The 26,299-nt window shown below is 38.7% G+C and overlaps 1 protein-coding gene across 7 annotated transcripts in view; it reads left to right on the top strand.

Annotated features, from left to right (window-relative positions):
• Positions 1–26,299, top strand: part of FRY (FRY microtubule binding protein) — a 407,943-nt gene that overhangs the window by 165,370 nt on the left and 216,274 nt on the right. For 2 of the 7 annotated variants that reach the window (XM_012752138.3, XM_076009507.1), the window contains exon 1: positions 4,402–4,531. The exons of the other annotated variants lie outside the window; for them this stretch is intronic. In XM_012752138.3, the coding sequence (XP_012607592.3) occupies positions 4,462–4,531 (70 nt within the window). In that variant the 5' untranslated portion in view covers positions 4,402–4,461. Of the gene's footprint in view, positions 1–4,401; positions 4,532–26,299 lie in introns of those variants that run through there. 7 annotated transcript variants of the gene reach the window in all.

The following is a 26,299-nucleotide window of genomic DNA, read 5'->3' as shown; positions in this document are numbered from 1 at the left end:
TTTTAGCCTTGAAAAATTGTCAAAAATGCTAAAAGAGAATAAATTATGTATGAATTAAAACACAAACCGATTGCATTTCTGTTGCACGTTTTTCCCCCACAGGCAGCAGATAACACCGGACAAGCAAGAGAAGCCTGTTCATTCATGTATGCACTAAACATATGTTTATTGCATGAGGACTTACTGTGTGCGAGGAGCTGTGGTGGGTACAAAACTGAGTAAGACACAGCTCTTCTGAAGGGAGAGATAGGACAGATGGTTATCACAGGAATCAAGGCTGGGGGGAGAATAAATACCGTAGATTGTGAGATACAATCCACCCGCCATTTATCACCCTCCTCCCACTCTGCCACACGGCAGGCTGGGACACAGGGGTACAGGTAACCAGTGGGTCCCCCTTTCTTGAAACACTCTGTTCTTTGGTTCCTACTGACCACCCAGGTCTACCACCAGCCTGTACAGTATCTTGATTACAAAATAGGCACCCATTTGTCTGGAGTGAGGGTGGAAATCTAGTCTGAGCTCCACCTCCAAGTTGTAAAGAGCTGATGCAGTCCCACAGCAGGGTGGACACAGACCATTACCACCCCTTAACTACTGGGAGGGTAAAGGTCATACTGGATTTCCATTCTCATTCTCCTTACCTACACTCCAGGCCAGATGGCCTTGTTGAGACCACAACCTATACAACAAATCAAATTCTTGTGAAAAATACTGGCATTCTTCTATAGACTCCTTTGGCCTAGGGCTACAGTCCTCAGGGAATAATTCCTCACTCAGGCTGAAGTCAGTCAGGAAGGCAGTGAGTAGGTTAGGAGAGTATCAGGGGGACCGGCAGCCCCTCTCTTGGTAATAAGGAGGGTCTTAACATTTCTTCCTGAACTTTCTTTAAAGAAGTTGGTAACCATGATTCTTGCCTTGCTTGTGATTTAAAAAAAATATTAAAAAGCTATGATAAATGACTGGAGTTTTAAAATTTGGTAGACCTAAGCGTTATCAGCTATGACCTTTATTTTATGTTACTCTAAGCCTCAATTTTCTCCTCTGTAAAATGAGCCTAGTACTTACTTCATAGGCTGGGTGCAGTGGCTCACGCCTGTAATCCTAGCACTCTGGGAGGCCGAGGAGGGAGGATCACTCAAGGTCAGGAGTTCAAAGTCAGCCTGAGCAAGAGTGAGACCCCGTCTCTACTAAAAATAGAAAGAAATTAATTGGCCAACTAAAAATATATAGAAAAAATTAGCTGGGCATGGTGGCGCATGCCTGTAGTCCCAGCTCCTTGGTGGGAGGCAGAAGGATCACTTGAGCCCAGGAGTTTGAGGTTGCTGTGAGCTAGGCTGACACCACGGCATTCTAGCCCAGGCAACAGAGTGAGACTGTCTCAAAAACAAAACAAAACAAAACAAAAACGTATTTTAATACAATATTAACATCCAGTAAATGTAGATATGTCATTAATTGTCATCACTCATCAGGCTGCTTTGTGACTTTTTTCCACTCTTTGCCACCATTTCCTGAGGCCTTCCACTCTGTATTACTGTTATCTTTCACTCAGCCCCCAACATCTATGTCTAATTCCTTGCTTAAAGACTCATTATATGTTTTCCTAAGATTTTTAAGAAAGGATTCTTCATTTTTAAAGGTATGAAAGCTGAGATAGCTTTAGGTCATCTTAAATGACATCTAAAGTCACGTGGCAAGCCAGGGACAGATTCAGATTTTAAAAGTACCTCTCTGTCCAGGTGCCTGTTCTGACTATTTTTTTTATATATAAGGCCCCTAGAGAGAGAGAGGAGACAAAAGGACAAATGTTTCATCCCTGCTTGCAGCAGGTGTCATTCTATTTGATTTGCAGGCCTTTCAACAAAACAAAGCCCTTTCTGTTCTTTTACAATATACGCTCTCTTTAAAGGTACTCGAATGAGGAAAAAGCATACACTGGACAAGATGTCAGGTTCTGACAGACAGAAACTGGGCTCTTAGTTGCTGATTCACTCTTCACAGGGAAAACTAGATGCCATTGAAACATTCTTTTCTAAATAGCATTTAAATTTTTATGATAGTTTCCCTTGAAATATATATGAGTGGCATTCCCAGCAAGTTACTATGTTTATACTAGTATAGAAAACTTTTAAAAGCCAGTTAAGTTCTCTTTTGTGTGATCAACAGAATCTCTCTCTGTTTGAATAATAATGCAGAATAGCATGTTTGCTTATTGCAGTTGATTTTAAATGTCTCCAATTTGCTAACCCCAAATAGTTACCATTGTTTTTCAAAAGTAATATACATTCTAAACCACATAAGTAGTATAAAAGTGTGTTTGACTTTTCAAAAAAAGCTCTATTCTGGAGTTACTCAGGTTTCATAATAATAAAAATCAATTTAGCTAAAATGTAATGAAGTATTAACCATGTGCAAGATACTGTGCTGAGCAGTTTTCATATCAGATGTCATTTACTCTTTTCAACAACGGTAAGAAGTAGGTACAACTATTATCCCCATTTTGCAGATGAGGAAACTAAGACTTATCAAGGTTTATAGTTTGCTTTAGGTCTCAAAGCTAGTAAGGGCTGGTGCCAGGTGGGAAGTTGGGTTCCTGCCTCAAGATCCTGTGCCATCATTAATTCCAAGGTACTGTGTGATCTCCCTGTTTATTCATTGCCATGTAAGGGGGGGGGCCCAGATCAGATGGGCATGGGTATTACATTTGTTTTCAGATATAATAATTGTTTAGAGGTAAAACCTTTGGGTCCTATTTTACCTAGAATCCATACATTCAAAATACAATTGATAAAAGAAAATTAGCTCATCAACTCTAATATGTGTATGAATTAAAAAATAGTCAATCTGATGAGAGATTTCCTCAGAATAAAGCACTATGAGTGGCATTAGGAATCTGAGTAGTTGAGTGCTTGCCTTTTGGGTAAGTGTAAGGAGTTTGAAAAGCTCATTATATTGATAAAGTGTCTTAGGGCATTTCAGGACATCGCTCTAAAAGTTTTATTTAGTGTGAAATTTTAAAATTCTTTGTCTTAAAAGTATGCGAACTCTTTCCTTTCCATTTTTCAAGTGAACTGTTAATGTAGGAAGTCCTAATTGTGTGTGGATTTGGGGAATATGCCCAACATTTACTAGTTAAATTATTAACATAGTTTATGAATTCTTTTGATTTCATTAATCATAAATGTACTGGGGCAGGGGGAAAGATCCCACGGTTTATGAGATAGTTGGCCAAATCCCACCTGCTCAAACATAGCCTGTCATTATTAAAATACAATACTCTTATTTAATCCCCCATTCAAACTAAATGATAACATGAAACAAAGCTAACCGAAATCAGGACACCTGATATCAAGAATTCATGAAGTAAAAAGCCATTGTACAGCAGGGAATCTAATGCTTTTGCTTCTTATCCTTTAAATACAAATAAAATAAGCTTTTTTGGGTTTGGCGATTCTTAGAAATGAGAGGTTTGAGAAACAGATCCATGGTGGAGTCTGTGACATTCCGAAGACAAGCAGACTAAGCAGGTGGTTCACATGGTCCCTTTCTGGTGCACACGTTCAGGCTCAGGTGCCCCTCAAAACGACTGCATTTCTGGGCTGGGGAAGCACAAAAATGCAGATTCCACTGTTCCTGTGAAAGGAAAGGGGGTGGGGGAGAGCCCAGGTAAACATCTTGTTATCGAGCTTCCCTACTGCAATGAGGCTGACGGATGGGGCTTTTTAAAACGTCGCTGCAACCAGATGCAGGGGTGCAGCCTTGCTTACCGCAGCGCGCTGCAGTCGTGTACGTTTCAGGGACAGACACAAGGGGAAGTCGCAGCCAGAGCACACCCAGGCTGCTCGCTGCAAGCCTTGCTGGAGAGAGGGGATCCACAGAAACTGGGATCAGCCTCGCCAGCCCAGGCGGAGGCTGAGCGGTGGCTCAGGTCGAGACAGCGGGCAGGGGCGGGGGGCGGCGCTCCCGGCCCATCCCTCAGGCCCGCGGCCGCCCTGTGGGCAGGGAGGCTGCCCGCACCGTGTCGGCCAGGCCGGCCAGCAAACCCTCCGTCCCGGGAGAAAGCCGATCGCAGTTCAGGTGGGGACTTCCTCGGGGCCGTACCTGGCTGGCGCGGAGCATGTGGGCGGCCGGCAGCGGGCATTTCTGGTCATGGCAGCCCAGAAATGAAAGCAGCGGCAGCCGCCGCCTGTGAGCGCTGCAGCGAGAGCGGCGCCCAGCAAATAAGAAGCAAGTCCTGGACCCGGAGGAGGAGGAGGAGCGGCCGAGCATCTCTCTCCCGCTCCTCCGTGTCCTTTAAATGAGGACTCCCTGCCAGCGCCGGAGGTGGATCTGCAGAGCCTCCCTCTCCGCTCCTGACCCCGCGCTTACATCACTAACCTGTGACAGGCACATCTCCACGCCCGGTACCTGCTCCTCCAGCGGCTCCCCGTCCTAGGAGCCTCTTTGTATGCCGCAGACATGGCCAGCCAGCAGGACTCGGGCTTCTTTGAGATCAGTATCAAATATTTACTGAAATCCTGGAGTAATAGTGAGTAATAGAAAATAACCTTTTTTGTTTGTTTGTTTGCTGGATGTTGCGTAAGGCTCGAGAAATTGAAATCTCAACTGGACACATATGTTTGTGAGCCAAGGAAGTTTTTTGTTTTTTTTGTTGTTATTATTTTTTTCTTCCATCTGCTGTGAAAATCAAAATGTCAGAGACTTAACTAGCTTTCCTTAAGTGCAAAGGCTGCATTGGAATTACAGTAGATTTTTGTTTGATTAAATTTTCAAGTGAGATGGCCCTTCAGACTCTGGTGGAGCATTCCTGGCTGCATTTCCTGCCTCGATGTTTATTTGATTTATTCAGGCTCCATCTAAATATTTTGTGAAGTGTGGTTTAATCAAAGGGGTGTGGCAGGGTTTCAGAGTACTTTGTAACTGTTTTATTAGGGTATTGTCTGCAGAAAGAAAGTACTTAATAGTTCAAAACCTAAGACTCATCCTTTTTGTATACAGAGGCATCTGCAGATTTATTTATCTCTCTCTTGTCCATGTAGATGATGTTCCGAATGACATTTAATATTGGAATTTTTAAAAATTCGGATGTTTGCTATAATGAAAATAGCATGCTTTTTTGAAACATAAACAAGTGAGGTTCTGGCCCTAATCATTTATTAGGATATCACAATATGATGGCTTCTGAAATTCCATTTCTGACCTACATACAGATTTTAGCCATACGCTAGTTCAAAAAGACAACCTCTAAGCCACTGTGGATCTGGAATCAAATTAAAATGAGGCCTTCAGTTGATCAGCAATGCCTTATATTTTCTGAACAGTTTAAAAACTAAGTCTTCTGTATTCTACTAACAGCCTTTGTACTTGCTATGGATAAAAGACTGGCAGGTATTACTGATCCTTGTTTTAAATGAAAAAAATTTTCCGAGAAAAAATTTGATATTGTTTTATATGCATACTAATTAACCTACCTGTACTCAAAGAGCTGGTGATTAATTATCTCCTTCACAAATGACCTGTGGCCAAGATTGTTCTTATGTAAACAAAACCTGGGCAGGAGAACCTGTGCCATAATTGCTTTGAGAAAAGAGCCAAAGTACCTTTAGCCTTAAGGTATTCAGGGAAATGCATCTCTAAATGATATCCATAGAAACCATTTTTTTCTTCAGGTCATTTTGCACCACTGTATACACTATGGGGCTGGTCTGAAGCTGCTTTTTTCTACAAGTGGGAAGCCATTTGGGAGTAATAGTGTTGCCCAAACAGCATTCCTTTATTTGTTATAGCCATAAACCATTTAACTTGGATTCATTATTTGTGTAATACTTTACACTCAAGGATGAATCTTCCTTTGTCTATCTACCCTTTCATTAATGAAAAGAATTTGACATACAGGGTTCTTTATAGAGCAGTTTTCCAGTAACAAAAAACTCACTTGTGAGTTTGACATCAGTATGTGGTTTTCTAATCATCACTCGATGATTCCAAGGCCAGACTATTTTCTTCCATCAATTTTTGTCATTGCCTCATTAGATAGAAAATTATATTGTGACAATACTGAGACCAGTGAGATTTCTTTTAAAAATCTCACTGCCCTTGTCTATTTTCAAATACCTTCCTAAACTCCTCTCCCCTCACCCCAGACATGTACATCAGGAAGTGCTTCAAAATGTTCATTTCTGAGAGCATCTATGACATAATATGAATTCTTCCAATTCATTTAGCAAATACTTATTGAACGCCTACTATGCGGCAGGCTATGGGGCTGTAAGAGGTGACTAAGAATCTCTTTATTTCAGAAGAGTGAAGTTGCTGGTTTTCCAGTGTTTCTTTGGAGGTCAGAATGTTTTTCAGTCCTTTCTTGAAAAAAGAGAGGAAATATACTTATGTTTATCTTCTTTAAGCTTGTTACAACACTAACCTGCTTACAACCTAGCATAGTTCTCCACGCTAAGTTTTACATGTTTTCAGTAGCAAGAGAGAAAAGAATCTGTCTGTGTAGAAGACAAAGTAGAAAACAGAAGCCCTAGGGCTCAGCCTACTCAGAGTAACCTTGGCTGAGAGGATGCACCATGGGCAAGCAGCTAATTGTGCCGTGCACACGCATGCCTAACGTCACAAGTTGGCCAGGCGAGGATGCCCGCCTACATACCTGAATAGAGAATCAGCCTCCTAATTATATGGTGGTGCTTATTTACAGAAGTGCAACAATTAAAAAGCAATAAAACAAACTCTATAACTATGGCTGACTGCTTTGCAAGGCGTTAGTGAAAGATGATTCCATAAGCATTTCCAGGTTAAGGTTTCCATTATTTTTTTTTAAATATGGCACATTGTGGGGAAAATGTAATTTTACATATATTTGTCTCCTTCAAAGAATTAACAAGCCAATTAAATAAACCAGTCACTGCCTGGTGAGATATATTAGCTTTTATTCGGTGTTCATTTTGGCATGCTCTACTTCACTGGCACGTCCTCTCCGGCAGGCTGCCCTTTCATTTGAGTGGAGTTGGGAATTACAATGGCCTTGATGTCTGGAAATAAAATGTCCTGTGTAGACCCCACTGCAGAGGCTTTCCTATCCCCTTGGACACCTGTCCTGTTGCTCTTCCCTGCTGTGCAGTGACTTTTGCAGCCATGGCCCCCATAAGCCCTTCTCTGTTTCATCTGGACTGCTCAAGGGCTCTCCTATCCGTCAAAACTGCTCCCCAGCTCCCTCTGGCCCCTGAGTGTTCGAGACCTCCACTCAGTATCCACTTTGAGCTCCTCATTCATCCTTGCGCATGTCGTTTTTCTGCTCCAGCCATGCTTAATCCGCTCACCCTCCTCCACATTTAGCTAACTTGCTCCCAAATCCATGCCTGTAGATGCACCAGCCTTCTAATCTGGCTGACCTCACGTAGAATGCATAATCAATCGTAGGGCCAAACGGCCTTGGTTCAGATCTCTAGCTCCTGCACTTGCTTGTCCTTGAATAGTTAATTGACCACTTTGTCTCAGTTTCCTCATCTTTAAATAGGGGCAAAAATAGTGGGTTACTCATAGGAGAAAATGAGGTATTAAGATGTAAAGCACTTAGCACATTGTAAATGGTCAATAAATATTAAAATAATATTAATGTATTCTAAAGCTCTCCTCCCTTCTGAACTCACTTAAAATTAGATTTAGGCTATTTCTGCCCTTAGCCTTGGCATCATCAATGGATTATTCTATGAGTAGTCAACACTTGCTACACCCTCAGAGAAGGGAACTACATGCGTAGATGCCAAAATTAGTTGCTTGATTTAAGCCATTTTTTTCCCAGATTTACTTTTTAACTTTACCCCTTTTTCTACCTCAGCTACTATGAGAATATTCTTACCTTCCCTAAGTGCATACCTTCTAGCAGGATGGTAGTTAGCCTGGAAATTTTCTCAGTGGCAGAAAATCACCTTGCTCTCTTTGGTTTGCTGCAGAAAAAGTTTAGAGTGGATAGTTCCAAGCTATTTCCCTGGAAAGAAATAGCTTGCTTTGTGTTACTGTGTAGAGCTGGTATGTGCATCCCTACAGCAGTCTCAGAGCTCCAAAGGGCTTCCTTGTGTTTCTGTTCGCGCCAAGATGCCCAGTGAACATGGACCTGTAGAATGAAGGTACATTCAGAATCCATTCAACTCCTTGCTCTTCCCACGGCAGTGTGCATCCTTCCTATAACATTTGACAAATCTTGCTACACCATTGAGGGAAACTTTTGAGTGCCCGTGAACTCTTTCAGATACTTAGAATTCCATTAACAGATGAACTGCTCTGGGGAACTGAACCATGTCTTTGCAGTAGGAAGGGGAGGTTAGTGTACATTGTAGAATGTCTAATGTTGCTCTAGAATAACCTGCATTAATTGGGAGAATCAGATTCAGCATTTTTCAGGTATGTCATAGTGAGTGACAAGGACAGTATATGTTCAACATAGAAATGCTGGTTAGTATGAGGTTATCTCTGAGGCCAAAGAGATATCATGTACAGATGGAAAACACCTCTGATTCTCTGCAGAACAATATTTATTGGTGCCTATTTATGATGCAAGTATACCTTAAGGACACTATGGGAAAGTCTTAAGAAAAATCTCAATACTAATGTTAGTTTTAACTTCTTTATAGAGTTGGTTTAAAGAAGGGGAAAACTAAGAAGTGTAACTGAGTTCCCTAAATCCAGCAGAGGGGTGGAGTTCAAGGGCAGGCATACTTACTGTGGTTCTTTCAATAGAGGAAGTACCCTGCACTGTTCCAGGCACTTAGAAGGAGAGTTGCTCCAGTGTCTCTGTAGCTCATCAGATGTTTGATGGTGCATGTCCCTCTCTAAGGCCACAGGGTCGCTTCTGCTAAAGTAGTTTACAGCCCTAAGGATGAAAGCTCCAAATCAACATCCATACTCTCTAAATAGAAAGGGTCTATCCCTGGGCTTATGATTGAGACAAATAAGAGGGGGTTTATTTTTGTTTGTTTTGTTTTGTTTTCATTTAAATGCATAAACAGTTTTTGAATAATAATGTCACTCTGTATCAAATATTATGTTTGGTGATTTGTATATAGGGCAACCACAAAATTGTTTGGCCAAACTGCGACACTTTGATAGTTGAAGTTAATAATTATGCTGGGACACTCGGTGTTAAGTAGGACTGCCCTGAGCAAAGAGGGCCCTATGACCACTCTGTTTATTATCTTCATTCTTTCTCTCTTTCTTTCTTTCTTTCTTTCTTTCTTTCTTTCTTTCTTTCTTTCTTTCTTTCTTTCTTTCTTTCTTTCTTTCTTTCTTTCTTTCTTTCTAGACAGAGTCTTGCTCTGTTGCCCAGGCCTCAGCATTATGTAAAAGTTTTAAATGCATTATCGTATTAATCTTATAGTCATAACGTAGCAAACACTTTAATATTGCTTGCTTTTCGCAGATGAAAAAAGAAACAAAATCACTGACAGTTGTTGATTGTACATAAAACCATTGCTGCTAAATAGCTAAAATGAGATTTAAACTTTGGCATTTTGACCTCAGGTTCCTCTTTAATAGAATTATTAGCAAATATATAACTTTACTGGTTTCTTTCTTTCTCTCTTTCTCTCCTTCCCTTTCTCTCTCTCTTTCTCTTTCAACAGAGTCTCACTCTGTTGCCCTGGCTAGAGTGCTGTGGCGTCAGCCTAGCTCACAGAAACCTCAGACTCCTGGCCTCAAGTGATCCTCCTGCCTCAGACTCCCAGATAGCTGGGACTACAGGCATGCACCATCATGCCCAGCTAATTTTTCTATATATTTTTAGTTGTCCAGCTAATTTCTTTCTATTTTTAGTAGAGACAGGGTCTCGCTCTTGCTCAGGCCAGTCTCAAACTCCTGAGCTCAAAGTATCTGCCTACCTCGGCCCCCCAGAGTGCTAGGATTACAGGCGTGAGCCCCTGCACCCGGCCTATCTTCACTCTTTCTAGTAACCCTGTGAGTTTATGTATTATGCACATGAGAAAAAAAAATGAAACTTGAAAAAGTGATTTGCTCAAAGCCAGGATGCTAGTAAGTACCATAAACCCCTCCCCCAATCCAGCTGATAATTGCATTTTTTTAATCACCCAAAGCACTTAAGAACTCTGTTGGAAACTTAGTGCTTTGTAGGTACTTTCATTTTTTGTTGGTTGATGCCTCTGCCAGTTCTTAGCCTCTCCGACCCTCCCTCCCTCTGAAGTGCTCTCGCGCTCTCTGTCTCAAGAACCAGCGCTGGAGAGCACCCTCCCCTTAGCACAGGCCTGTTTGAGAGACCTGAGTACTCACAAGTCTTCTCCATCATTATTGCAAATAATATATTCACGTAGGCATTTCTGTGCTCTAATGGTCATTTGATTAAACACACACACACACACACACTCATAAAATAGGATTACAGTAAAAAGGTGTATTTCTTCTATTAGGTGTGTTTCATGTAGATTTTTTCCCCTAGTTTTAAAAGCATATGTAAATACATAATTTAAATGGCTCTAGTAAATAAAGTAAATAAAAATGTATGTATGATCTTTGCTTCTTCTATAATGGTAGTTGGCTTATATTGCTGAGGTTTCTCTGATGTGTTGTTTTCCTGTTTGGGAAACGATAGCAAACTCCTAATTATCTTAGCAGCGAGATCAGAAAGAATATTTCCAGGAATAATGGAACTCTATCTATAATTCAGGTATCTCATTTTACCTGATGGCCCTAGCCTGCTCCACCATAAAACTATTATATCTACAGAATGGGCAGCACAAAAATGATTGAATTTCAACTTCTTTGCCTGCTTTTTCATGCTGCTCTACAAAGTTGCCAATGAGAATTGAAATAGTCAGAAAGGCAAATAACAGTAGGCAAGAAGGAGAGATGGCCTGGATAATTTTACAATCTGGGAACAGCTCAGGATATTAGAAAAAGTTGCCAATGTTTAGATATTTCAACTGATATAACGTGCAAATATTCTCTTTATTTAAAAGACATCTGATGCAAAACATTTTATTACTCATGACTCATTAATTTTGGATACAGTTCAAGGAATTGAATAGGTTACATATGTCTTGATATCTTATTAGTAACTTCTATATTTTTGAGCTTATGTGATATTCAGAATGAGATGGCCTCAGATGTGAGTTTAGGCTAATGAGAAATAACATTTTACTGTATTGGGGGTTGTTTTGTATATTGACAGGCTCATATATAAATTTTTGTGCAGGTTCCATTGCTGGTACTAAACCTTAAATTTAGTTAGTACCTTTGAGTTTGCTCAGCACCTTCAAGCACATGGCCTCATTTGATGAGTGAGATGCATAGATTATGAATAAACTAACTTCTTAAATGTTCCTAGTTTAGGGTAAGACTTAATTCTTCCCATGTTCAGTTTGTGTGGTAAGAGATACCTATATGGCATCATGAAGGTATTTTTTGTGATGTTTCACATCAGCTTTAAATGAACAAATAATGATCTTAGTCCATGGTCTTTACCTTTGAATAGGATTTTTAAACATACAATATAGCATGTTATTTATCACTTAAGAAGTACAGAGGTAAGTCCTTCCAAAAAAACATATGTATTAAGTTTTTCTGGATTTATTTGTACCCTAGCATTTCTCTTGGTCCTCTTTTTAAAACATTTTTAATTTTCCACCATGTGGTGCCTTCTGGGAAGCACCTATTATTTGCACACTGTCCCAGTGCAGAAGGTTTAGCAACCAACCACTTCCTGGAAACGTGAATGGCATTTGTGGAACATGATAATACACAGCTTAACCTCATTTTTTTCTTACTAATCCCTTTCCTTTGATATATCCCATTCATCATATTCATTTAAATATTGCTCCATCATAGAACTCTTGGTTATACAAACAAGAGAATGCTGTCTGTTTGAGCTGAAAGATTGTATCTCTTAGGGTTGGAGAAGCAATGGGAATAGGCTTTTCCATAAGAACATCTACCTTTCAGTGCTGGATTATACTAAAAATCTTACTACCTGAGCATGAATTTTTCTTGGTTATAGCTCCAACATGCCTTTCTATTCAACAGTGTCAGAGAAGCAAGGCAATCGCTACTCAATACCTGTTTACTGAACGTCAACTGTGCATAAAACACACTTTGTTTGGGGAGCTTCACAAATGTATCACACCTGGATCCTCCATTGAGGCTCTTTTTTTTTAATTTCCTGGCTCTTAGAGCTTCCCTTCCTTCCTGGGTGGATTCAGGAGTCAGGTATATTAATGCAGAAGTTCCCAGGACTTAAAGAACCATGGGGAGAGAGGTATTGAATGATGTTTCAGAGACACTGTAGGCTCTAGAGAATCTTATTTGGGAGGATGCCTTTGATAGATTCTGTTGACTTTAACTTTATGGATTTATACTCTCACTACATCAGAGAACACTCTGATACCTGGTGTTTGCAGGCAATGGTCTGTAAGAACACTCTCAAATATTTCTTCTAGCATATGGCTAAAGGAGGAGAGGAAATGTAAGCTATTTATCCTGGAACACTTGACCAGTTTTCAGTATAAGGATCAGCAAATGTTTCAGATAGACATTCTTTACATTAGAAAAATGAGAAGAGGATTACCATGTTTATCAGAATTTTGCACAAGGGGCAAATTTAAAGTTAATTATCCTTCATTTTGAGTGGTTCTTTAACTCTTGAGAATATTTAGGGGACTAAAGAGAAATGGTATGTGTGTGTGTGTGTGTGTGTGTATATGTATGTGTGGGGGAGGGGAGGAGGAGAGGGAGACAGAATGAATTATAAATTTCTATAGGTTAAATGTAATGATCAGATGTCTCACCTATATTCTTACTAAACTTTTCTCTTTTTCACAAAACAGACAAGCATAAGCATTTAAATGTTAGTCACCCAAAACTCCAGATGCTAAGCAGTGAAAGTTTATATTCTGCCAGCATATCAGACTCTGTAATGAGTCTGATTTGGTTTAATTCCTTTCTACTGTTTAGTCATTTGATGAGCTGCAGATGGAAATTTAAGCCAAAGCCATAACATTTCAGCTAATACTTTTTATGCTGCTGTAAGAATTTGTTGTCATGTCAATTTAAGGGAGTTGAAATCTTTTTCAAGAAGGCATTCAAATCTACATTAAGTGCTTTTATCAACTCTAATTTGATATACAACTCTGACTGCTTCTGCTGTTCTTAATCAATTGCAAAGTGCAAAGTAGTTTAGCAGTGGAAGACAGCTTTGAAATTCCAGGGCTTCTCAGCTAATGCCACAAACACAACATTATGGAAATATACAATTAAATTTACATTATTTTTTTTCCTATGCTCAAGCAACACTAGGCTGACTTCTTTGAATTTAGCCTTAAACAGGTAAATATGTATTTTGGCAGTCGTGAAAAGGATAGGGTATTAGATTAACTAGGGTGATACTTTAGTAAAATTCCATTGGAATGTTACATTTATGCAGGAGGGATTCAGGCAATCAATAAAATGGTTTATTATGTAAGAGTCGAATCAATAAAATGCTTCAACTATACACATACAAAATTGGGTTTTTCTTCCCTGTTTTTCAGTTATTTTTTTTTGTGTGACCTTGGTTGTCTTCTTCTCTCACTTCCTTATATGAAGGGAACAAATCTGCTACCTTGTTTCTTGCTGATTAATGTGAAGGGTCTAGAATACCTCCACTGAAAAATGAGGTTTATGTAAACATCATAATATTTGTCAGTTATTTCTCCCACACCACTAGGACTGAAGGAGGTCGAGCTGTACATTATTGAACTTGTCAGGTAAACAGAGGCTGGATCTCAAGCCTGGCTTTCAGAGCTAGGGAAGCTCCTTGCACTAGCTTGCTTTTCAGTATTCTGAATAAGAAAAGGTTGTCACCCTACACAGCCTATCAGATTCTTTCTATTGTTACTTTTTACAATAAAGTGACTGTATATCTAACCCAGTGAATTTGAACAGTGTGTCTCCAATCCGAAGTGCTAGTATTCTTGGTCTGGAGATGGGCATTTTTTTTCCCCTACAAAGTGAAATATGGCATTTATGGAAATTGTTGGCATTTTGGAGGTTTTGTGATATATGATCATACAGCTAAAGAACACACTCTTAGGTTTGGTAGCTATCACAGTTAAACCATGCTGAAATAAAAAAGGTCATAAGAATGCGAGAGGCTATTAAAAAATCTGTCTGAAACATTGTTGGGTTTGTTATATTGTTATACCATTCACCTTTACTTAGCAGGCTACAGCTAGGTAGAAAGCTCTGTGACAGCATTGAGGAACTGAAAAACTAAAAACAAAAAAAAAGTTGCTCTAAGTGAATAGATTATCTATGGACTTAAGAAATTGTAAGCAATTAGTTTAATATTTACAAGTAAGAACACCAATTAGAAGACAAATTGCAGGTGTTTTTTTTTAAAAAAATAAATAAATAAAGGCTGCTATTCAATTTTTAGTTTCTGAGAAATATTTTTAACAAATCTCCCCTAAAAATGAGGCCTTGCAATTGAATGACAGTGTAGTCTTAGCTATAGTATCCCTTGTAGTATTTTAAAACCCCCATAATTAATCTTCTACTTTTCTAGTGAGAAAATTTCAGCTTCTCTAGGAAGTTTTGAGGGCCACATGCTGAGCGTTTTGTTTCACTTTCGTCATGATTTGGTGGTGGCCCTGAGGCTTGTTGTCAGATTCTCTTCCAGCTTGAGAACTCAAGACAACCTGTTTCCTTTCTGTTTTATTTGACTGAATATAGCTGCAAGAAAATGGGAAAATCAGAGACAATTTAGTGTCTTACCTGATGATTTTGCATTCCATTTCCTAACAACCCCCAGTGCTTATTATTATGGGAAACCTAATGCCAGTTCATGCCAATTGAGCTATCAGTTTTGAAGGTGTTTAAAACCTGGCCCATTTTCATCTGGCGGGTGAATTACTTTGTTTTAACTAACAATTTAAAATGGTTGAACTTTAAGAACAATTAAAATTATGAATGAGATTGAAGATTTTAGTACTTTTTTTCCCTTTTTTAAAAACTCCACTGGGTTTAGAGGGTACAAGTTGAATTCTGTTATATGGCTATATTGTATAGTGATGAAGCTGGACTTTTAGTGTCTAGTATGTTTTAAATATCCCCAAATCCCTTTTGTCTCAGCTTCTTTTTCTTTCTCCTATTACCTGTTTTGTTAGCAATCAGTTCTTGCTACCACTTTCTTAGAGTTAGGTATAGAGGAGTTGAAATTCAAATCATATTTTCTACAATGTGAACTGCTTTAAGGAATGAAGGAAGGAAGGAGAGAGAGAGAAAGAAAGAAAGAGAGAAAGAAAAAAGGAAAAAAGAGACAAAGAGAAAAAGAAGGGAAGGGAGGAAGAAAGGAAGGGAGGGAGGGAAAATACAAATTGGAAAAGATTAAAGTAGGATTCTGAAGATCAGTGACTTTCATTTCTAAATCCCTTTTGTTATTCACAATCCAGTAACATGCTGTTAACAGTTTTAGTGTTATAGTAAATACATAGAACATACTTTTGCCATTTAGTAATTTGAAATGTTTGTCATTTTAGGATGGTTTTCCTACAAATAATAGAATAACCTTATGAAGACTGAAAGAATAAAGGCTTTGAATTAGTTTGCTCAACCCATAGTGTGGAGGTGGGAATTTCCAGGTGGAATTAGAAGTTCAAGGACTCAGACCATCCAACCTTTTAACTTGTCACAAGACAACCACCTGAGTTCCAAATATCTTTGCTTCACTTATGTGTCAGGAAGGAAGGTGGCCCAGGTCAGAGCTTTCTTCTAAAAAGATTTTGATGAAGCCCTCAGAAAATTTCCTCTTGCATCCTTCTGAGGGACATTGGGTCACATGCCTACCCTTAGACCAGTTGAATGGAATTGCCAAGCTGACTTAGATGAATCATGGTTTGTACCCTGGCGTGCGGCTGGGTCCACCTCCTGTGGAACTGAACAAAATAGATTCTTTTACCAAGGAAGAAGGGTGGGCAACCAATGGTGAGTGCCATAAAATAAAAACTGTACAATAGTAGATGACTATTCATAACTCACCACCTGTTGTTATATAACATTGCATTAAAGGCAGTATTGGTAGATGATATTTATAAAGCCTTATAAAGTGTCAAGAGCTGTGTTAAATGCTTTGCACTCATCATTTCCTCTAATCTTCACCATGACACTGTTTTACACATGAGGGAAGATTAAGGAATTGTTTGTAAGTGGTGGAACTAGGATTCAAACCTGTGCTCTAGGATAAACACTAAACTATGCTGCTTCTCCTCATTATTTGCAAGATAAAGATACTGGGTAACAGTAGGTGAAATTGATGAACCTCAGGTAGGAGCAGAGTTATATTGACATACACTCTCTAGTAAGGTCCCACAGTGGTAATTGTCAAAAAGCGGTAGAAAAGCATTTTGAGAGTGCCCGAAATAAAAATTCTGTATCTCTTTGCCTCCAGTTTCAGAAAAAGGAGCATTTGCTGATGTTTTCTTTCTTATGTCTGCTCAAAAAGAAATGGAGTCATCAAATCCTATTGAGGTAAATACCATGTTGTAGATGAAAAAAACAAATGCTAATAAATAAATAAGAGGCTTTCTCAAGGGAGTGCGTCAGTTAGTGGTGGTGCCCAGATCTGATCTGCTCTGCCTCCAGAGCCTCTCTTCTTGTTGGCAGCCCAGCAAGGGCCATCTCTACCCACCTTCTCTGCTCATTTCCCACCAGAACATCTGAAAGAGCGAGGTGCTCACTCGCTCGACCTTCAATACAAACTTGCAATTGTAATCCAGTTGCTGGGGGAACTTCTGGAACTTTTTCTTCCTGAAAATAGGAGGAATGCATCTTTTGCCACCCTGATTTACTTGGTGCTTCCAGCCTTTGGACACAGTTTGTGTAGGTAGCTGGAAAAAAAAAAACCCACAAAATTCTAATATCCTGAGATGGTTTTAAGCTGAACATGAGCGAAGTTTCTGTCCTTAAGAAGAGTGTCAAGTGAAAGAGATCCACATAAATCAACAATGGCAGTAAAATAAGACCAGTAATCAACCCCATGAAATATTAATTCTGAATATGTGAATAAGAGTGACTATTGTTTGTGTATAATTTTGCCCACTGGCCCCCTAAGGCCAGATTTTCCCTATTCTTTTCCTGAATTTCACTATTAGTCAGTCCTAGGCAAGAAACTGGAGTTCTTTTCAACTCTTCATTGTTGTTCATCCAAATCACTGCTAAAGCTTGTTGTGTTTTCTACCCCAATGACATTTCCCACATCTGGCTCTTCATCGCCATCACCTCTGCCAGGGCCTGGTTCCAGGTCTTCATCACCTCCCATCTGGGGGAGCACTCACAGCTCCTCCTCGAGAGCTATCTGCTGTCACTGCCTTTCCAGGACAGCCTAGTCCTTCTCACAGCTCTGAACACTGATTTTCAACTTTACTCTTGTAATTGTGCATCAGCTTCCACAGGCAGGGATTCCACGACGAATACTTTTGATCTGGATGATTGCGAGCACACTGAATAATTAAAATATTATTATGAACTGGAAGTCATCATCTGAATTAATTTCACTGATGATACATATCCAACCATTTGTTTTGGTAGGTTCAGGAGTTCTGTGAGATGCGAAAAAGAGCTCAGTCCCTGACCCCACAGTCTGTAGTCTAAATACCAATGCTATCCTTAGAGCATTAGGCATAGACATTGGCCAGGGGTGGGGTGGGAGGATTACTGTTGTGCTGCAAACACAGTTGAAGGTGAAAGAAATAACATCTGCTACTCTGTATTTTTATGCTGGTGAGGTTTAAACAACCTGAATTTGACAAGGCATGGTGTAGAAATTGAGGGAAAGCTTGCCTAAAGTTAAGTAAGACCAAAAGCTAAGTATATTTGTGTGGTTGATTTATTAATGAGCTCAGGCAGAGGATATAACTACTCATGAAGAATACACACTCCAATGATGGAAGGCCCACTCAACAATTCTCAAGTGTCCCTCGTACACAAAACAACAGCCATCAAACTGGCCCAGTGAGCTCATTAAATATCATATTGTTCTGCCAGACAAGGCCTTTGTTTTAGGGAGTGACTAAGAGACTGTCACTTCTTGGGCCAGGAGAGTAAAAATGCTCTTTGGGCTCTGAGAAAAGGATAGAGATAAATTGTTGATACTGTTCCTAGGACATCTCTCCCCATTTCAGTCTGTGTGTGATAGGGCTATGTTTTATATTGAAAGATGACTGCTCAGTTGATTTATTCAGCTCCATGTTTTCATAAAGTTCTTGCTATTGACCCACACAAAGGAGAGAAGGTTAGAATGCTTTTTGTGGACACTGTTAAATTAATGCCAAAAAATCTACCCTTGCCTGCTGCTCCCACGGCTGGCAGAGTTATGTGAGCTCAGAGCTCAAGTCCAAGCCTCCATCTCCTCCACTTGAAGTGGAAAGTTAACAAAGTCTGGAAGAGTCAGCCAGGAGTACCATCCCATTTGGGGTTATTTGCTTTATTTTTTTTTTTTCCTGTTGAATACAGAAGTGAATCACAGTCTTCACTGAGCCCTGCTGCAGAGGAAAATGATGCAACACTGTCACGTGGCTCAGAGAAGAAAGGCCCATTGTGCAAACCTAGTTCTTCATTGTGTTTCCATGTAAGGAGAGTTCAATACCCACACTGGCAAGCAACACAAAATGTGGGTCTTAATCTTGGACCCTTTTCTATGTGGAGAAGCCATGATGTTTTACTTTGTTTTTGTCTTTCTCTCTCTCTCTCTTTTTTCTAACCACTAGATTTACTCATTTTTATTATAATACAAAATATGGAAAGAATTTATTTAGCCTCATTTGAGTAACTTTTTACCAAACAAGAGTTCTTCTATATGATTTGGAACAGTTACAAACATGTGCTTTGCCTCAGCCACATATTTGCTATGTGACCTTGAATAAGTTTTTAAATTCTGATTCTGAATAAAGGTACTAATATAATAAAAAGAGATTCTACATGATATGTATGTTTTATATATATATATATATCTTTAAATGCATGATATCTATATAATCATATATCTCTAAATAAATATGTATATCTATGTATATCCACTCATAGAGCCATAATAATTGAGTTAATATTTATGAAGTATTTAGTATACTCAGTATTGTAATTGCTCGATAAATGGTAGCCATTATTACTATTAAGTCACTTAATTAATGCCTGTCTGAATCCCTTTGTGAGTTAATGGTTTTGTCATGTTTGCTTATTGCCAAGACAATTTGACCAGGAACCAGAGTCCTGGAGCCTTTCTGTGACAACTCCTTGACTTGGTGATCTAAACTTTACCATTCCCCTAGAGAGTACATTTGCTAGGAGGGTATGTTTCTGGAACTTTAGAAAATAAACCATCTGAAGATGTCCAAGATGGAGTACCTTCTTTCTAAATTCAGAGTTGTGTACAGTGACTGATAGTGTAGCAAGGATTAGTATATGCTACAGTTGCATCCTTTTCTGTGAGCATCGCATGAATTAAACCTGCAGCATGAGCTTTTTGGACCTACATATGAGTGTCACCTTCTGAGTGAAATTGTCTCTGACTTACCCACTTCCACTTCCCTTGCTCTTTCTACATACTTCCATTGTAGCAATGGTAATATTGTTGCATAACTGTGCTCTGCCTGTCTAAGTCCCTCGTGGGCTGATAATTAACCATCTTTTCATTCTATACTTTTCAGCACATTTCAGGGCACATTGGCCCTTGTTAATAATCTATTAAATGTTGACTGAGTGAATAAAATTATTTGAGTGGGTATGGGGGGGTTATGGCAAAATTAACTAACGTTTATACCGTCAGTGGATCAGTAGCCAGCAAGCAATAACAAATCTCTTTTGAGGTGTTTCTATCTTTTACTACAAGTAGGAACTCAATACCAAAGCTCAGCTATAGAGTCTCTTTCCTCTGTAATACTCACCTGGTTCTTTTGTTTGTTTGTTTTATTGGATTCAACAAGCTAAATTGTACTATTGTGTTCACAAAACTCTGGGCAGATGTGTCCACAAAACTCAAAATGAAGTTAGAGTGAAACAATTCTTTATTTGTGTAATGATCAGCCAACTTGAGAAAATATTTTGAGATAGATTTTTTTGTTGGCTTGTTTATTTTTAAATCAGCACTGTCAAGGGTTGCTTTTGGTAAAAATATTAACTTTTTCCTACATTTACCTAAATGTGATTTAAGTTACAAGGATTTAATTTAACTTTGCTTTTAAACCTTCCAAAAACTTTTGCCAAATTGGAAGGAAACTATGTTCAGTGAAATCTACTGAGCTAATTTAATTCTTTACCGATCAAGGTCTTTTCCCATGTGGAGAATGCTGCTGTTTCATATTTATTTGGGGAAAGTGATTGCTCCACCGGAAAAAATAAAATTCTGAATGCAAAGATTTTATCATGATGATTAAGGTGCATCTACTCCAACAGCAGCCCAAATCGGGCATGCCTGAATAAGCTTCAGGAAGTGCCTGAGAGTGAATCACAGTCTTCCCTTTTCCTTCTTATCAATTATTAAACACTTACATATGTAGGGCAGTGTGGTAGATAGAGTACACAGTGACCGGCAGGCCCGGCACTTGCCTTCTGTGGGCATCACGATCAAAGATAGCCTACTTTGATGTAAGGGGAGATGTAAGGAAGTTACAGAGAGAACAAAAATGCTGATTAAACAAATGTTCTGCCTGTGCCAGGCATTGTGCTAGGACTTAGGATACTGACCTAAATTATCACTCAGAGAAGGAAGTGACTCATCATTTTAAGAGAGGGGGAAGAGGCTGTGACATTTGAACTTGAAGAATGCTACAGAGAAGAGGCAAAAGGGCAGAGGGCATGAGCACTTGCAGGTAGGTAGCAAAGTGCCTGAGCAGTTCAGGGAGTGACAACTGGATCCTGAGGTCCCTGGTGAGTGACAGATGGTATGCAAAGGCAAGTTGGGTCGGATGACGAGGAGCACTGAAGGATCTGCTGGAGGGTCCACATTATCCTGAAAGCAGCAGGCAGCCCTGTAGGTTTCTAAGCAAGGAGAGGCATGACCACATCCCGGCAAACTCTGGCAGTCTTGACTGAAAGTGGGGATAGGGAGAATCACTGTGAGGATGACCCAGGAAATAGATGACAAGGATTCGAAGTGAAGTAGTAGCAGACCAGTCAAAGAGGAGGGAACAGATTCAAGGCACTTGTCTGGGGTAGAATTGCCAGGGTTTGGTATCTTCCTTGGATCCAGCCTGAGTTTCATTTTAATGTATGATAAAAACATGTATGATTATGTAGCTCATGCAAGCTGCTTTTAAAAAAAATAGAGACAGAAGCAATTATTTGAAGAAGAGTGTTTTGAAATTATACTCTGAATAGAAAATATACTCTTTAAATAGAGTATTTGTGTTGAGGGTAAAATGTGACGATAGAGTTATCTCTTGACAATACTCAATTGATTTAATGCACCAAAATAACAGAGGGGAGTTTTGCAGCTCCTGTGTATAGGCCCTGTTATATTCATTTCATGGCTATTCCCAGGTTATAGAAAAATGACCTATGTTTGGTTTTGTTTTTCAATGAATTGTAAAATTTAGATAACCAAATGAGCTTGAAACATTTAAATGTCAAATAAGTATAATATGTAATGAATGCAGCCTAGCTTGCTGGATTACTTTGGCATAGTTTTAGGGTATCAATTCATGTACTTGGCCTAACTGCTTTTTACATATGACAATCTCCCAGAAAAAAATGTAGGGTAATTTTCACAGAAAACCCCCAGGCATCAAGAAGGTCTCAAAGATGACATCTTTTAAGACGCACATTCAATATGATCTCTGTCAGTGCTTTTATTGTATTCATAGTTATCCATAGTTTGGTCCTACTGTGACACACAAACATTATCAGTTATTTCACGTTCCTTTCTACTCTATAGAGAGAGCAGTGTGTTTTCCTGGACCATGTCTACTTGCATAAATCACTATAGGAGAAAATGTCTCCTAGTCTTAGGTTAATTTATGAAAGCATATTTTTCTGTATTTTTATGCCAATTCAAACTCCATCCCATTTGGCTTAGTTGAATCAGATTCTAGCAAGGCCTCCTCCCTGCCCTTATGTGAGGAAGCTTTTGGAAGTCATATTAACTTTTATGGGCTGTCAGGACATGACATTAACTACTTCAGAATGCAACAGAGTGCTCTAGTAATGATTATTAAGTAATAACATCACATAAGAAAGTAATACAGAGATGCACCTTACTCATCACAATAATACAACAGGTGTAAACCTTACACCTATATTATCTTGTGTACTGTAAATTTTCTGAATGAATATTGCTACATAAAGAGACTTAAAATTAACTTTTAATTATATATCTGCCACATACAGCATTTTAGGAAGATGTATCAACATGATATGTCAGCATGTCAATATACTCTGAAAAAGCAACTTAATGAGGATTATTCAAAGAGACAAACTTATAGCAATACAGTTGAGAACAGAGATAGTAATTCAAACTGAAAGGTGATACAGCAATAAAACTCCAATCATGTGGATACATATTTAATTATTTCCATCTCCTTTTGATTTGAGAGCTCAAAATTATTTCATCCCAGGATTTAGTCAGGTGAGGAAAATAATCATTTCCCTTTTATTTGCTCAAGGGAGGCTTTGTGGTACAAATGGGATTTTTAAAAGGTCTTTGAAGGAAAAGATGGGTTGGCAAGATTGAGGGAAAAGACATGTCAGGCAAAAAGTGTGTCATTGGGAGAGGAAGAGACAGAGGAAGGGAGTGGTGAAATGGCTGGCAAGGGCAGATGGAAGGGAATTGAAGAACTACCTACCAGAATGAAAAGAAGCCCAGCAAAAAACCATCCAAACATTTGCCAGTTTAACTTTCTGCTTAAATATTGAGCTTGTTTTCCCCAGCACTTCAATTGCTCCTGAATTTTCGGATGAGTGTTAACTCTATGAGACCAGGACACTGTATATACATGATATGTAAATGATTCTGCTAGTAGTAGAAGTCAAAATAGTACTTATGCCTGTTTTGCTAATGCAAGTTTGTATTAGGAAGTCACAATTCTTCAATACAATTTTAACAGTGTTTCTTCTTACATAGATGTGGTTTAAAAAAATTAAAGATTTAAACAAATCAACTAATTTACATTGAGGTGCCATTGTGCACAAAACAGTGCAGCAGAAGCCACAGTGAATTGCAAAGTGTGAGATGCTTTCCACAAAGAAGCAGGCAATGTGGAGTCCGTGGGATAGTTGGTAGGAATAAGGATGGTAGCATAGGAGCTGGCATAAGTCGATGTATCATCACTTGTGATGTGGATGATATAGTTAGTGCTGAAGGAGGATTAAGATGTTTAAAAATCTGTTCCCTGGTCAGTTTTCTATTTTTGGTTTTATATAGATTTGGGTGCCATGTGGAAGTATTTAAGATCAGAAATCTCTTTTATAGCGTTTTTACTTCTCAACTTCTAGGAGACAATCTGGTATAGCAGGAAGAGTACAGACTTCTGAGCTGGAAAAGCTGTATTCTAGTTCATTTCCCTGGCATGTATTGAGTGCACCATCTTGAACAAGTTACATTAGTTTTCTCTCCTAGAGTGGGGATAAAGGTAACTACCTCCTAGTCTTGCCCAACCTGATAACTTTTTGAAGTGATTAATAAATGTTATTGAATCAGTAAATCAATGTTTTAATCACTTATTTGTGAATACGTATGGCTATATGCATTTACTATTTCATAAATACACAACACTGTGACTTTTTATTAATGGTTTCTCATGTTTATCTCATTGTTCTCATGTCTAAGCTTTATAAAGCTAATTGGTCTAGAACAGTGGGGCCATGGGAAATATAATGCCAGACACATGTATAATTCTAAATTTTTTAGTAGCCACATTAAAAAGCTTAAAAACATTTGGAATTAATTTTTAATTATGTTATTAATTCAGTGTATCAAAATGTTATCATTTCAACATGTGGTCAACATAAAAACTACTAATGAAATATTTGATATGCTTTTTCTTGAGGAATAATTCTTCAAAACCCAAAGGGTATTTTGCACCACCAGCATATCTAAATTTGAACACCAAATTTATCAAAAACACTTGATCTGTATTTATATTTAATAAAATTAGCAATTGAAAAAGTAGTCTTAGATATGCAAATTATTCCAAACATGCTTAAAATATTTCTAATAACTGAATCAAATATCAGTTTTTAAATTTGAATCTAAATTAATTACATTAAAGATAAAAATTCAGTGACCAAATTTCAAGTGCTTAATAGCTCTATGTGGCTAGTAGGTACTTTATTAGACAGCACAGGTAGAATTATTTCTAACTGTTTTTTCAAGAGGTCTCAGACTTTTGGGCATTAGAATCATTTTGTAATATAAAATAATGACATTCTAAGTCTGGATTTCATTTTGGGAGTTGCCTCTTACTGACTAGGCTTAGTAATGACTTTTGACACTCACTTGTCATTCTGCCTGCTAGATTTATGAGCTGTCCTTTGAATGCAGTTCTCTAGGTTAGCCTAAAGAATATATAGTTACTTCTAAAATGCTCAGAACAATTGCTGGTTTTTTTGTAGTATACATCTGACTTGATTATCTTTACAGATGAATAGTCTGGATGTCAGGCTGTGTTACTTGTCCCAGGTCCCACAGCTAGTTAGTGGCCAAAACAGCCCTTTGAACATGAACTTACAGGTCCATGGTGCCACAGAGTCTTTATTTTGCCTCATTTACATGCAGGTGAGTCCCTGATGCCCTGCTTTGGACAATTGGAGTCTTACCTGAAAGAGGACCCTTTTTTGGGACATATTTTTTAATTCTCAAAAATATCATCAACCCAAAATGCAAGGTGGAATTTGGAGAAAAACATGAGACAGACTGGATTGTCTCAAAAATCCTTCTTGGGCAGAGCAGGATTGTGGGCAGAGGGTGGTGGGGAAAGAGGCCTCCTTAATGGTAAAAGACTATGTGGTTCTGTGCCTTCTCCCAGCTCCTCTATTGCACTTGTAAACACACACACAAAAACAATCATTACTGTGTTGCTCCCAAAATTGCCCCCCCCCAAATAGTGGTGCTCTTACTATGCACATATCTATGTAAAAATTTCTCGTTTGGATTTGCTTCTAAATAAAACTGGTAAAGGTGATTGATTCATAAGCACTCGGTGTTGATGGATATGGTATACTTAGCTGAATGGCTCCCTAGGATTCAGAGTATTGCATTGGTAGACATTGTTAAAGTCTATATCTAATCTTAATGACTGGTAAGTCTTAGAGAGGTAAGTCTTAATGACTGGATAAAGAAAAAAATGAGCTCCCAGCTTTAACCATTTCATCAGAATTTATGTACCTTATAGAAAAGGTTAATGTTTTAAGAACCAGTCAAAACTTTCAAATTTCATTTAAAAGATGCTTTCTTAGATGCAAATTCTTGTTTACTGTTATTTTAACTGTGCCTAAACTTTAGCGAAAAAGTCAGTCAGAACTGAACTCCCACTGTCAGGTTAATTTTATTAAGTATTTAGATGTTTTAAATGAAAATGTGAAAATCCTATGGAAGTTTTTGTCTTTTACTGGATAGCTCTGTTCAAGATGGTAACTCTTTTAAACTACCCTGTGCATTCCTCTGCCTGGGGAGATGGTTTACTAGATACTCTATTATCATTTATTATTAAATACTCCCAAGGGCCAGCAGTAGCTTCTCAACCTAGCTACACATTAGAATCACATATGGAAACTTTTTAAAAAGACAGATTTTAGCCTTGCCAGGGATTCAGATTTTATAGGTCTTCATGAGGCCCTGAAATCTGTACTTTTTGTAAAGCTCCCCAGCTTTGAGTAAACTTTGGGCTTTTGTCAGACTCCTCTCCAAAAAACAAATGAGTTAAACTTAAGGAACAGTATCAGCACAGTGGTGTACCTCTCCAAATGGTGTGATGAAAAGGCAGAGCAAGGGAAAGATCAAGTTACAAGTTGCACATATAGTTGTAGAAGTGGAAGATGTCTACAAGCTGATAATGGAAATCACCAGAGAAAACTTTTTGGAGAAAAAGCATTTAGAGTTTTTCTAACACATTTAAGTTCTTTCACTCCTCATTAACATAGACTCCCTTCTGATCTTCCTCCCAGAGGTTGGGTTTAAGTGCACCTGACAGTATACTAGCGAATGGGTGATCTTTGAAGGTTTAAAGTGAGCCTCTGTGCAGGTTCAGAAGTCTGTACCTAACAGTGTCACACATCTGATTGGTAGAACACTTCCTTACCAGCAGTTTGGTTCCAGAGGCACTGCCCA

The sequence above is a fragment of the Microcebus murinus genome, chromosome 13 (genome assembly GCF_040939455.1).
Source record: "Microcebus murinus isolate Inina chromosome 13, M.murinus_Inina_mat1.0, whole genome shotgun sequence".
Taxonomy (NCBI): Eukaryota; Metazoa; Chordata; class Mammalia; order Primates; family Cheirogaleidae; genus Microcebus; species Microcebus murinus.
The sequence above is the reverse complement of the archived record's forward strand: the minus strand, read 5'-3'. Positions and strand labels throughout refer to the sequence as shown.